The sequence below is a fragment of the Dendropsophus ebraccatus genome, chromosome 5 (genome assembly GCF_027789765.1).
Source record: "Dendropsophus ebraccatus isolate aDenEbr1 chromosome 5, aDenEbr1.pat, whole genome shotgun sequence".
In the NCBI taxonomy this organism is placed as follows: domain Eukaryota; kingdom Metazoa; phylum Chordata; class Amphibia; order Anura; family Hylidae; genus Dendropsophus; species Dendropsophus ebraccatus.
In genome coordinates this window covers 123348552-123361613 of record NC_091458.1, presented here as the reverse complement: position 1 = coordinate 123361613, position 13062 = coordinate 123348552, and the positions used below count along the sequence as shown (strand labels likewise).

The 13062-nt window shown below is 40.3% G+C and overlaps 1 protein-coding gene across 4 annotated transcripts in view; it reads right to left on the bottom strand.

The window, feature by feature from the left end:
* The window catches only part of AUTS2 (activator of transcription and developmental regulator AUTS2), a 1036368-nt gene that overhangs the window by 593487 nt on the left and 429819 nt on the right, over nucleotides 1–13062 (bottom strand). For all 4 annotated transcript variants that reach the window (XM_069971174.1, XM_069971176.1, XM_069971175.1 and 1 more), the window contains exon 4: nucleotides 7794–7829. In XM_069971174.1, the coding sequence (XP_069827275.1) occupies nucleotides 7794–7829 (36 nt within the window). The remainder of the gene's footprint in view (nucleotides 1–7793; nucleotides 7830–13062) is intronic.

Here is a 13062-nt window from a genome sequence, read left to right as displayed (position 1 = left end):
GGCTATGTTACACACCGCAAAGCTACGGCCGTAGTTCTGCGCCGAGAACTACGGCCGTAGTTTTACGTAGTGTGAACATAGCCTTAGAAACAGTGCAGGGGGCTTTATTACAATTTATTTATAGTTTCCGCGTTATTTTGCCAGTGATTGGTTCCCTTTAAGACCTCATTTCTTTCTTAAGCCTATCAACTTTTGCAATATCTTGCTTATCTATTATGGTACAATATGATATGTCATGTAATTTAGATTAGTTGCTATTGTTTGGGGGCATTTAGTAACATTTGGGCCATTAATTAATGGACATGCATGTAAAGCATGGAGGACTTACTTCTAAGAAGTACATAGGTATTAAGCCAATTTTGGACTTTTTGTCTGCCCATTGTCTGTAGAGTAAATGTAAATGACTGTTCACAATGGCTGATGGCATTGTAAAATAATTTTATTGATATACTTTAAAAATGATCAATGATCCAAGAATCATAAAACCAATAAAACAATTTTTGTGAAATAACATATTGCTTATTCTCTATTTAGGTAATTCGTAAACCAGAAAGAAAAGTCTATAGAGATCAACTAAGTGTGAGTAAAGTATTTGTCACTTGGATATCTTCTTCTGGTATTGTGCATTTGTGTAACCTTATTGTACCCATTGGTAGTCCAATACAGCTGGAGTTATTGGGTTTATGATTCTTGAATTATTGATAATTGTTTGTGTATATCATAAAAAAAATTGTTTTTAACTGGTTTTGTCTTAAATATGAGGTGACATTATGTATAAGAACTGGTACTTACCTAAGTTTTGCAACCAAGGACATTATTTAATGAAATTGTCACTTGCTTTAATTGCTATGGAATCCTGGGGAGGGTGTATACACATAGTATACACTCTGGCTGGGATTCCAAGCGGCTGCATAAAAAACTGACATGCCGCACAGACTGACAGAGCTCCGGCTGCACTTTACATTGTTGGCTATCCTAATGTGGAATGCGGGCATAACTTTGCAATGCGGGCATTCGGGCATTCCAAATCAAAATAAATGAAGGTCATCCGGTCGCTACTGCAGTTCCAGCTGGGATGACATTGGCCGTTCTGTAACACGGCCGTGTCACAGCATGGGCAGTGTGATACTGTGTGTGAACCAGGCCTTAGTGTTAGGTAGCCATTAAGTGTTAAGTAGCAATTCAGCTTATCAGTAGCAGTCAAGCTTCATTAGTCCTCGATAATTGACTGTTATTATCGAGGCACCATACATATTGAGGGTAACCTTGTCTATGCATCCTAAGCATACATACAACACCCTCTTGGCTCTAAAGTGTGTCTCCAGACATAAAGAGGGTGGGATTTATAAAGTGCGGCAGATGCTTGTCTTACCTAAATCGCTACCCCCCCCCCTTGCCCCACCCCAGATTTATTGAGAAGCATGTGCCTTTCTGTAAATTTGGTGAATCTGAGGCTGCTGTGCTGCAGTCTTCACCAGCACTGGAGCTTTTGTAGATTTTCGCCATGATATATGTATGCTTGCAGACGTAAATTATGGTAAATCAAGCTGAGAGGGGGCCATGTCCTATCCACACCTTTTTGTTTCTGGTTTGCAAAAAAATCTGTGACTTTTCCTGACATACACCTGACATGGGGATAACAAATCCCCCCCCCCCATGTGTCACATAGCTTGACAAGCCATAACAGCCATTTTCTCCACCCTCTATGTTCGCTAGGTATGTTTCCCTTGTTCTTTGAATAAATGACTGAGAATCTTGTATACGGCCTTACCAGACTGACCAAGATGATGCTGGGACCTTACCATCTCTGGTTGAAATCCATGCAGTTATAAAAACTTTTGCTTAGACTACCCTTCATTTGTCTCCTAATCTCCTAATGCACATTAAATAAGAGCAGAATGAGCCAACAATAATCCATAAGCAGAGATTGTTGCAGTCAGGGAAAGGATTGTGATGCTTCTAGTCACTTTTGTGAAAACTCCATTCCCAGTTGTACCTCACCAACAACTAGGGGGCGCCTCACAGTTTGAGAAGCACGGCTGTAACTGAAGATCTAGTGTAAACATTATGTGGGTTTTGTAAACTAATTCAGAAAATATTTTACAGCCCTAGAAAATGAGAAAACATAAAAATCTTTTGCTTACCTCTCTGCGCCCCATAAGCCCCCCCCCCCTGCCCCCAGGTGTCCTAACACAAACTTGTATCACGAGTAACAGCCCACTCAGCCAAATGCTGACTGAGACAGTAAAGCACTACCGTCAATGATTGGCTAAGCATGCTATCAATCCTAACATGATTAGTCTGCGGAGGCAGTAGCAGCTGCATTCAACGGGGGCCATTGGAGATGCCACAGCAAGACATGGAGGGAGCACAAAGAGAGGTAAGTACAAGATGTTTGTTGTTTTTTTTCTAATAGAGCAGCAATATGTATAAAAAATTCTAATGCTGGATAATCCCTTTAATAAATGATAAAACAACATGTGCCTTTTTTTTTTATTATTATTATTTTCTGGTAACCTTGATTTCTTTATGTAACCTCTCTGGTTTATACAGTCTGTAGCTGTGTATGCAGCCCATACAGTTTAACTTCATACGCTTAATATGAAAACAGACATGATTTCTCAAAAGATAAAGCCGTTTATCCAAGTATAGTATGTGAATTTGCTTCTTTCCACCAAATGCATTGAATTACACAAATTTGATTAAATGCTTTAAATTATACTTGTCAAGAGCTAAACATTCATATACCCTTGAGGAATATAATAATATTCAACTTTATTCTGTTTCTTTTTCCTCTGTTCTTAGTAAATGAGCTTAGATTGTAAGTGCAAGCCATAAATAGTTTCTTCCCACACTAAGTGATCTTGAAGTCTATGGTTAATAGCATAAACAAGGATGTATAATCAGTGTTTTGCCATATTGTGGGCTAATGCAATAATCATATTTATTACAAACACATGTCAAAGCGAATTGTTATAAAAGAATTCTCTCATTGTCTACGCCACAGAGGACATCTGTTGTGTATTTATTTCATGTAAGTTAATAAGGCTTTGGGCCTGACTAAATAAGTAAAGCAATTTTAAGAATAATTTTTCCAGCGTACAATCCAAAACATCCACATGGTTGATATTTACCAAGCAGAAATGTTGCAAGGCCGCCGAGACATCTAGACATCTCAACGTAAAAATATGCTTAAAATATGTTATGCTTTATTATTTTCAAACAATGCATGCTTTATTTTTCTATTATTCTTTACAGGAGCGTACTTTAATCAAATTATAGGTTTACTGAAGATAAAATTTAAATAAGCAATAAGGAATCAACAAGCTACTTCCTTTCAGGCCTACAGTTTAAAGCTGTACAGTATCGTTTTCATGAAATGGTTTTAATGATGAGTGCTGCTTAAAGGTTTTGTCCAGTGATGCTTTACTTGTATAACTTGTCGGTCAGACAGGTAATAAAAGTTTATTAGTTAGGAATTCGACCTCTAGAACCATTATTGCTGTTGATAAAGAGGAGCCCTTAGGGCCCTATCACACAGAGCAATGCACAGTCAGTGCCTGACAATTTTAGGTCCAAACCTTAATCAATGATCAGCCGATGATCGTTTCATCGCCTGACCGTTGTCTCTATTACATGGAGTGAAAATCGGGTGAATTGAGCCAATTTGGCTGATTAGCGCTCCGTGTAATAGAGACAACGATCAGCCAATAACAACGATCATCGTCTAATCATTGATTTAGGTTTGAACTTAAAATTGTCGGGCACCGACCCTGCATCGCTACATGTAATAGCGATGCATGGCCAATAGCTGATGATCGCCCAAACATCTAACACCTTTTCTCTCCCCGCTCCTGGTCTTCTCTCCTGTACTCTGCAGCTTCCCGTTCCCGGTGGCTGCAGCATCTGAGCATCCTATCAGCTGACAGGCAGCTCAGCCAATCACAGGTCGCAGGAAGCTGCGGAGCTCATGAGAGAAGACTGGTAGCAGAGAGAGGTAAGGTGTCAGATGTTAACAATGTCCATTCAGCCCTTGCTGCCCGACTATCGGGTCGTGTAATAGGTCCAGTAAACGAGTGCCGATCTAGCAGATTGGCGCTAGTTTACTAAAAGGCTGTAGTCGGCCCGTGTAATAGGACTCCTAGTCCCAGTTCTTGCCTAAAAAGTAGGATGAGCAAAGTCGTCTTTTTCCATAGACTTGAACAGGGGTGTCTAAGAAAGGACTCAGCAATGCTTCAGGCCTCAATGGTCTCACCTATCATTCTGGGCAACTTTTTGGGATAAGCTGACAAACAGATGTCTCCATTCTTTTTTTTTATTTCTAAACTTAGTGTATTTAGTGATTTATCTCATTCATGATTCATGAGATTACCAGCTTTTCATAGCAGCTGGAGGTCATGACCTTCTCTCACTAAGAGCAAACACTGTAAAAGTCTATGAGACATATACAAGTAGAATGTCAGTACCCCATAGCAGACTGTTTGGATTGAAGGTACAGTAAGTTTCCAGAAAGGAGCACATGGGTGAAATGGGCCGCACACCAGGAAAATCCTGTAGAAAATAGTAAAGGGAATCCACAGCTTCCATAAAACTTCTCAATCTTTATTTCAGCACATAAAAATCAGGTACAAAATTAAAACTGCAGGCCTCAAAGGCAGAGAGGGGTGAGCGGCAAGGAAAAAACAATGAAAACAGTGAAATATATGGATATCCTAGGTCACAAATAAACATAAACACATCCTTCATGGGCCTACATCTCTCCAACCCTCTCCAGTTGAAGTGTTAGTATTCGTTCATTGGGGAAAGGCTTGTTGCTACAATTTGAAGAGTCTTAAGAGCCCCACTCCAACTGGGACAGAAGGTGAGAAATGGGGTGGATCCCCTCTTCTATTTTCTATAAATCTTTGAGAACAGGCAAAGAGACTGTTACCTAAATGAAGCCTTTTGACTGCTATAATAACATATTGGGATATTGTGGTATTGTGATTGTGACATGAACCAATTGCTGGAATGAAGGAAAGCATTGTAAACCTCTGGTTCTGCTTATCTTTTTCTGAGACAGCTGATCTACCAGGAACTAGTGGAATATGATGTTTTCTAAGAATCTGTATTGCAAGCAATTGGTGCTAGTTAGATCAGTTGAACCCTCACCAAATTACACTTTGATGACGTACCTTAGCAATATGATGTCAATAATTTTAGTGAGTTTTTTTCCTCCTTCTAAAAGCAATATAACTATTGCAAAACTGAAGAATTATAAGTGTTAATGCCTGTCATGCCCATCTATAATTATTGCAAATATTTCTACTGTGTTTCTCTGAAAATAAGACCTACCCCGTAAATAAAACCTACAATATTGAAAGCCTTGAATTATAGGCCCTACTCCAAAAACAAACTCTAGCTGAAGTCAGATGTTCAGATCCCTGACTCTGGGTGGCTGAGCATCAGCCAAATGGGGCCACTCTTTTTATGCTCTGCCCCCACCTGCTCAACACAAGCTGTAGGGGAGGCAAGAGTGGTAAGTAGATGCACAGTAGGGGACATTGAATATGGGGGTAAAAGCATATGTGGGTCAACTACAGAAGGGGAAGGGAGGTATACAGTATGAGTACTACCTGCAGAGGGGGGATGCATAATGTATAGGGGAAGAACTTCAGGGGGTATATATTATGGAGATCTAACTACAGGGAAAATTACAACCTACACAACCTGGACATACAGTATGGCAACTAACTACCGTATAGAGTGGGGCTACAGTGTAGGGGCATACTGTGTTTCTCTGACAATATGACCTATCCTGAAAATAAGCCCTAGCCCTTTTTTTCCTGACAAATTTTCAAAGGAACATGATAACACTAAAGGGTATAAAATAAAAACATGTGCAACTGAGCACTTAACAATACTAAGCCATATTGATTTTATCGGCACCGATCATCGATTATCCTATTACTAATGTCTTCAAAACAGCACAGACGTGGTAAAAATACTAAAACTTTGACATTCTCCAGTTGGGATTTATTCCAAGTAACCAACCTCAATTCAGTATGGTGCAAAAGACTAACAGATGGCCTTTCTTATGTTCACCAAGCTTCTAAAATAGGAATATGTGAAAATGATGACACTGATTACTCTTGCATACATACACAGCCTGCTCTGTTTTACTACTTTGAATTTTGTGAGCATAATGTTAGATTAAAGACTTATGCAATTTAATGTTATGTTCATACATCATAAAATAGCTGATAAGTAATGTCTAGAATACAAAATACATAACATTATGGATCATGTTTATAATAATACAAAACGCTAGTCACTACTATGCAAGGCAAATATAAATAGGAATTTTTACAGCTGCTTCCATTTTGAAAAAATACTTTTTTTTTTTTATTTGGTGTTTCTTGTTCCAACGACATGGGTTCTGCCCATTGAAAAATTAGTAGCACCTTAGTGTAACAGACTAAAGGGTTTCTCCAGGAAAAAATACTAATGGGTCATGCACAGGATAAGCCCTCAATAATTGATCAACAGGTTTTCGACACTGCCAGAACAAGAGTGTATAAAAGCCGGAAGCCTCAGCTCTGAAAATTTTTGTAGTGGTAGCACCAGGTTAGTGCAGAGTGGAATCCAGTGAAGTGAATGGAAGCTCCTCTGTAGTTACACAGCACCACCACTACAAACAATATACAGAGCCAATGGCATCTGGCTCCCATACATAGTTTATTTCCGGCACAACAATGCCAATTAGCTGATCGGCAGAGGTGCTGGGAGTAATCACCCTGCCAATCATCTACTAATGGGCCATGAAGAATTTGTGCCTAGACAAACCTTTTAAGGCATCCTAAGATGGCGTCATTGCCTCATCAACAGCAGCTTGATGATGACATTTCATTGGAATATCAATAATTATCATTTCAATTGTAAATGTCTTTGTTGAAAACTGTTAAGTGATAATAACTATGATCAGAGAGTATTGGATATTTGCATAAATTCTCCAACAATGTGAATCATTGAAATGGGTTGGAGTTCTAAAGATGGCCATACACCTTCAATAACTGGCAACTGAACAATCGATTGGACATCAGTTATATCTCCCGCCTAGTCCCTGGCCTTCCCATGCACAGGAACATTCAGCAGAGCCAACATTTCCTGTGTTCTCTAAGGGGAAAGGAAGGGTAAGCCACAACCAGACTGCTCTTATCTGAGAGCAAAGGATTCGGACATTAATTTTCCATTATGCCCAACCCCCATCTCCTCTGTCCTCATCTGTTGGCAGAGCGAGAAAACCCCATAAACTTACAACCGAACCTGATGAGAGTGACGGGAACGGCCATCAAAAGCTCAAAGTATAAGGAGACCTTAACAACCAGGAGTTAACATAACCATAATTGATTATCCTTTGAAATGTAGTACACATTATTCTACTTACACAATGAACACTTACCGGCCTAAAGTTTTATAATATGGACTTAAAATTTTTGAAGAAAGTTCACATTGTTGATAAGAAAAACATGTTGGCTGATAGATGCAATTGAAACTATTTATTTGGATAATAGTTTAAACATTTTTTGTTTCAAAATGAATATAAGAATTTAGGAAAATACAGTATTTTATTAAAATAAATATAAAATAATAATAGTAATAACAATAATAAAAAAAAATAATAATATAAAATCTATCTATTTATCTATCTATCTGTCTGTCCATCATCTATCCTATTTGCATGCATAACATTTATACAGTTATACATTAAATATACCATGACCTCACAGTATATAGTGAAAAGTTGCACTTACAAAGTAGCCTGTTCCCAAGCTGGAAGTCGCTGAGCTCTGCAATAGAAAACAGAAGGAAAAAACTAAGTGGAAAATCAGTGTTGTGTTTTTAACACATTCCAACCCGCATAAGTCATTACCACCACTTTCCATATTATTTCATCACCATATCACAGCACCAGCATGCTGGTCCTTGTCATTCGCTACTGGAACAAGGAAAGCATTGCTTAATTCCCCTTTCCCTGACTTTCTCTCCTCCTTTAAATCTCTTAGCGGTTTGGGGATGCTACGTGTTATGTACTGAATTCCAGGCTTCTGCCGTGGCCGTAATTGCCAATTTATTTGACAGGCAGCTGGGTAATGATGGCATTTCGCCCTGCACTGAGACTAAGCAGACACTCATCAAACTGCCTCCCTGACTTCCTGACATTCACTGCCCTGATCCCAAGTTACTGTGTATTGTGGCCACAAAGTGGCATGAGGGAGAAAAAGAACAGACTAACTTCAAAAAGGCAAATCCTACAGGGCTTGGATGACTTTTTCAGTGTGTGACCTGCTTGCCAATTGATTCCCAGGGGTCAGAGGAAAATGAGGCATGTTGTAAACATAATTAGTAGTCTAAGATGTGAGGAACGTGTGGGCACAGCCAGGGAAGTAAAACATCAGGCAGCTGCAGACCGTAGAATTACCAAACTTCTCGCTATTTGATCATTGACAATAAGATCAGAATATTTGCCCATTTCATATTTTCAGTAAAAGTTGGATTTGCTTGTTTAATGTGAGCCAGCCATATTATCTATTTCCCAGCACATTTATCTTCTTGCCTGTATAGCATTATCATGCAAATAATTGAATATAATGAAAAATACTGTAAATACTTACAAGAGCATGTTCTTTATAAAATATAAAACAGGATTCCTAGTCTATCCGTCACTGCCTAACTGGGAAGTTACATTTTGGATTTCTGCTAAATGTCTCCTTTAACTCCAGAGCTTGAACTGATTTATTAATTTAGAATTTCTTTTATATGTGGCTGCGGTGATATGAAGGGGTTTGGCATATCCCTTAGTACTGGATTTTCTTGCTCTACTATCAGCTTATAACAACTCTGCAGGTGAGGCGTGAAGACATTAGAGATCTCTTTATATTTTAAGGCTATGTTCACACTGCGTATGAGTCCGGCCGCATTTCATACACCGCCGTACATGTGCGGCTGAAACTACGGGCATGGGAAAAGTAGACATGCGGCCGGATGCGTACGAACCGTGAACATACGCCTGTAGTACAGTTATGCTTTTCTAGCTTGTTTCGAAGCGATCTGAGGCAGGTCATTTACTTGGAAATCTTCGCCCAGCCCCGTAAACCACACAGAACAGAACAGAAAAATCAAGTTCAATTTGGCTGAAATAAGTACTTCGTACGGGACCGCATGGAAATCCACCGCCGTGAGTTGGAACATTTCCGTCCTCAAACAATGGTTCATTTTTCACGGCGCCGTATACGATCCGGCCGTAAGCTCATATGTAGTGTGCACTGTGCGGGCGTATATCGTATACTTTCAAGCGAACGCATCAACCTCAAAGCTACATGCGTATATTCGCATAAGGCCGGAAACATACGCAGTGTGAACATAGCCTAAGAGTGGAGTTTTTTTCTGTCTTAAAGGGGAACTCCAGGAAGAGGTTAAAAAAGAGGAAACTTCTGCAGAAGCATATAGCATTACTTACCTATCTATTCCAGTTTTGAAACTACCAAAAATCCATTTGTTTGGGGTTTTTTGTTCTGTATTGTGTTTCTGTACTTCCTGGTTGATCAGTTCCCAGAATGCAGTACTGGTTCCAAAATGCAATGCTTTCTCTCAGCTTTTCATCACAGTCCTCCACCCTGCCCATTCCCCACCCAAATCTGTTGCAGAACATCTAGGCTGTGCTCACACATTGCAGTTTCATTGTGTTACTGAATTATTTGCAGTACTTTATCATTTCATTGTGGTCCCACCCACACAGCGCACAGTTACTACCTGCAACACCACACAGCATGCTGTATTCCCTACCTGTAACACCACACAGCACGCTGTATTCTCTACGTGTAACACCACACAGCACGCTGTATTCTCTACCTGTAACACCACACAGCACGCTGTATTCTCTACCTGTAACACCACACAGCACTGTATTCTCTACCTGTAACACCACACAGCACACTGTATTCTTTACCTGTAACACCACACAGCACACTGTATTCTCTACCTGTAACATCACACAGCACGCTGTTTTCTATACCTGTAACACCACACAGCGCTGTATTCTCTACCTGTAACACCACACAGCACACTGTATTCTCTACCTGTAATACCACACAGGACGCTGTATTCTCTGCCTGTAACACCACACAGCACACTGTATTCTCTACCTGTAACACCACACAGCACGCTGTATTCTCTACCTGTAACACCACACAGCACGCTGTATTCTCTACGTGTAACACCACACAGCACGCTGTATTCTCTACGTGTAACACCACACAACACTGTATTCTCTACCTGTAACACCACACAGCACGTTGTATTCTCTACCTGTAACACCACACAGCACGTTGTATTTTCTACCTGTAACACCACACAGCACGCTGTATTCTCTACCTGTAACACCACACAGCACGCTGTATTCTCTACCTGTAACACCACACAGTACGCTGTATTCTCTACCTGTAACACCACACAGCAGGCTGTATTCTCTACCTGTAACACCACACAGCACGCTGTATTTTCTACCTGTAACACCACACAGCACACTGTATTCTCTACCTGTAACACCACACAGCACGCTGTATTTTCTACCTGTAACACCACACAGCACACTGTATTCTCTACCTGTAACACCACACAGCACGCTGTATTCTCTACCTGTAACACCACACAGCACGCTGTATTCTCTACTTGTAACAACCACACAGCACACTGTACTCTCTACCTGTAACACCACACAGCACGGTGTATTCTCTACCTGTAACACCACACAGCACACTGTATTCTCTACCTGTAACACCACACAGCACGCTGTATTCTCTACCTGTAACACCACACAGCACGCTGTATTCTCTACTTGTAACAACCACACAGCACACTGTACTCTCTACCTGTAACACCACACAGCACGGTGTATTCTCTACCTGAAACACCACACAGCACGCTGTATTCTCTACCTGTAACACCACACAGCATGCTGTATTCTCTACCTGTAAGACCACACAGCACGCTGTATTCTCTACCTGTAAGACCACACAGCACGCTGTATTCTCTACCTGTAACACCACACAGCATGCTATATTTTCTACCTTTAACGCTGATATTGGAATAAAGTAAAAAAAAAAAAAAAAAACTTTTTGAATTTAATTTTTTTCTTTTCATTTCCAAGCACATATTATGATCAAGCATCTTTTATCTTTGAAGTTGAGCCCCACAACAAGGAGTTTATCCAATATAAGTGAAATCAGTAAAATCAGTGAACACCTGCTTCTGGTCGGTCAGAGATGGTGGATCACTCTGGGGATTGGGGGATCCAGCCAAGCCTCCTGTGAGATCACGCCCTGACCCCTGTCTGCATCATCAGTCTGTCCTCAGCAAACACACACAATGTGAGACAGAGGCATGGAATATTTGTCTCCTAAGGAGGGAGAGCAGTGGGAGCTGGAGACAATGTGAATTGGAACAGAGGCCATTTTTCTTCACTTCCTATATAACTTTTAATGTACTTTTAATAGAAAACAAATTTTCCTTATGTGGATTTCCCCTTTAAGAGCCCTGACATCATGTTTTTGCAGTGTTCTAGTACCTGTATTCCAGCCTAAAGTTTGTTGAGTGGCTGAGGAATAACTTTTTTTTTTATATTTTACTTGTCACACTGTTAAACGGGCACTGTCATTACCAATACACCATGTCAAATCTGCAACGGAGATTAAGTATGACATCTTTGCAATTTACCTAATTATGTTTTGCCTTTTTTCTATATGAAATACAATGCTGTAAAATCAGTCACCAGATGTCTCACTAGAAAACTGCAGTCGAGGCTCTGTCACTAAGGCCAATTGTTTTTTTGTAACCAAATGTAAAAGAGACCAATTGCAGGAAGTGATATCAGTTGTTATTTTGCTCTGCTTAAATTGGTCCAGTGAATATGAATGCTGATTGGTCAGAAGCAGTGCACGCCCCTGTACACACCCCTGCACACGCCCCTGTACCTGCCCCTGTGCACTGCTGCAGCTGAGTAAACTTACTGATCTTCTGATCTAAAGCAAATGTCATTTATAAAAAATGCTGGCCCAACGGATTGAAGTGAAATATAGAAGCATGAGCAGTGCAATGGGGCACTAAATTAATAGCTGGAGCTGTAATATTAAAATCAAAATGGACAGCATACATAAGGCAAGCATTGTGTTGGGGTTTTTCATTTTTTACATGTCATGACAGGTACACTTTAAACACTTAAACATGTATATTGACAGTGAAAAGGGTTTAAATATCTGTATGAAGAAAGGATACATTAGGCCTGTCCCTAATGTCCCTATTCCAGGTCATTTAAAGGGAAATCAATAGCAGGTCCATACATATGAGCCTGTTGTTATGTACGTGTTGGTGAAGCGATGGGATTCCAGCGATCTTCTTTCTATTTGGATCCATTGCATCCTTTTACAGAAACATTTAAAAACAAATATGTAAATTAGCAGCTTTGCTACACTGGGAAGCGCTCTCCAGTCCCTCTGTGCACCATCTTGCCTGCAACTTTGTTCCGTGCCCCCTACTTATGCATATGCCTGTGTACATATGTAGCAACATTTCCTTCCCTGGCCCAGATCTTGCACTTGAGTCCTGTGCAATATGGATGTCAATGTGCCAGATCTGGGCTGGGAAGGTGACGTCACTAATTATACTACTATATGCATATACTGTACATAAGTAGGAGTTCATAAACAAGCCAGCAGGAGAGCTCAACCTGAGAGCAGTGACCCTAAATCTATGGGTCAAGCTACAGGCAGAGAGAACTTGTCTCTGAGAGTCCCTGAACCTGTGAGGAGGTCAAGTTACAAACAAGAAAGTCTTCCTCCGAGAGCCCTTGAATGAAGAAGTTTGAGCATCATGCCTATGAGAAGAATAAGCAGAGGTGAAAAGCCTAAGCATTGGCTAAATAAGGGTGCCCCTACACGGATAGATTTATCGGACAGATTTTTTAAAGCCAAAGCCAGGAACAGACTATAAACAGAGAACAGGTCATAAAGGAAAGACTGAGATTTC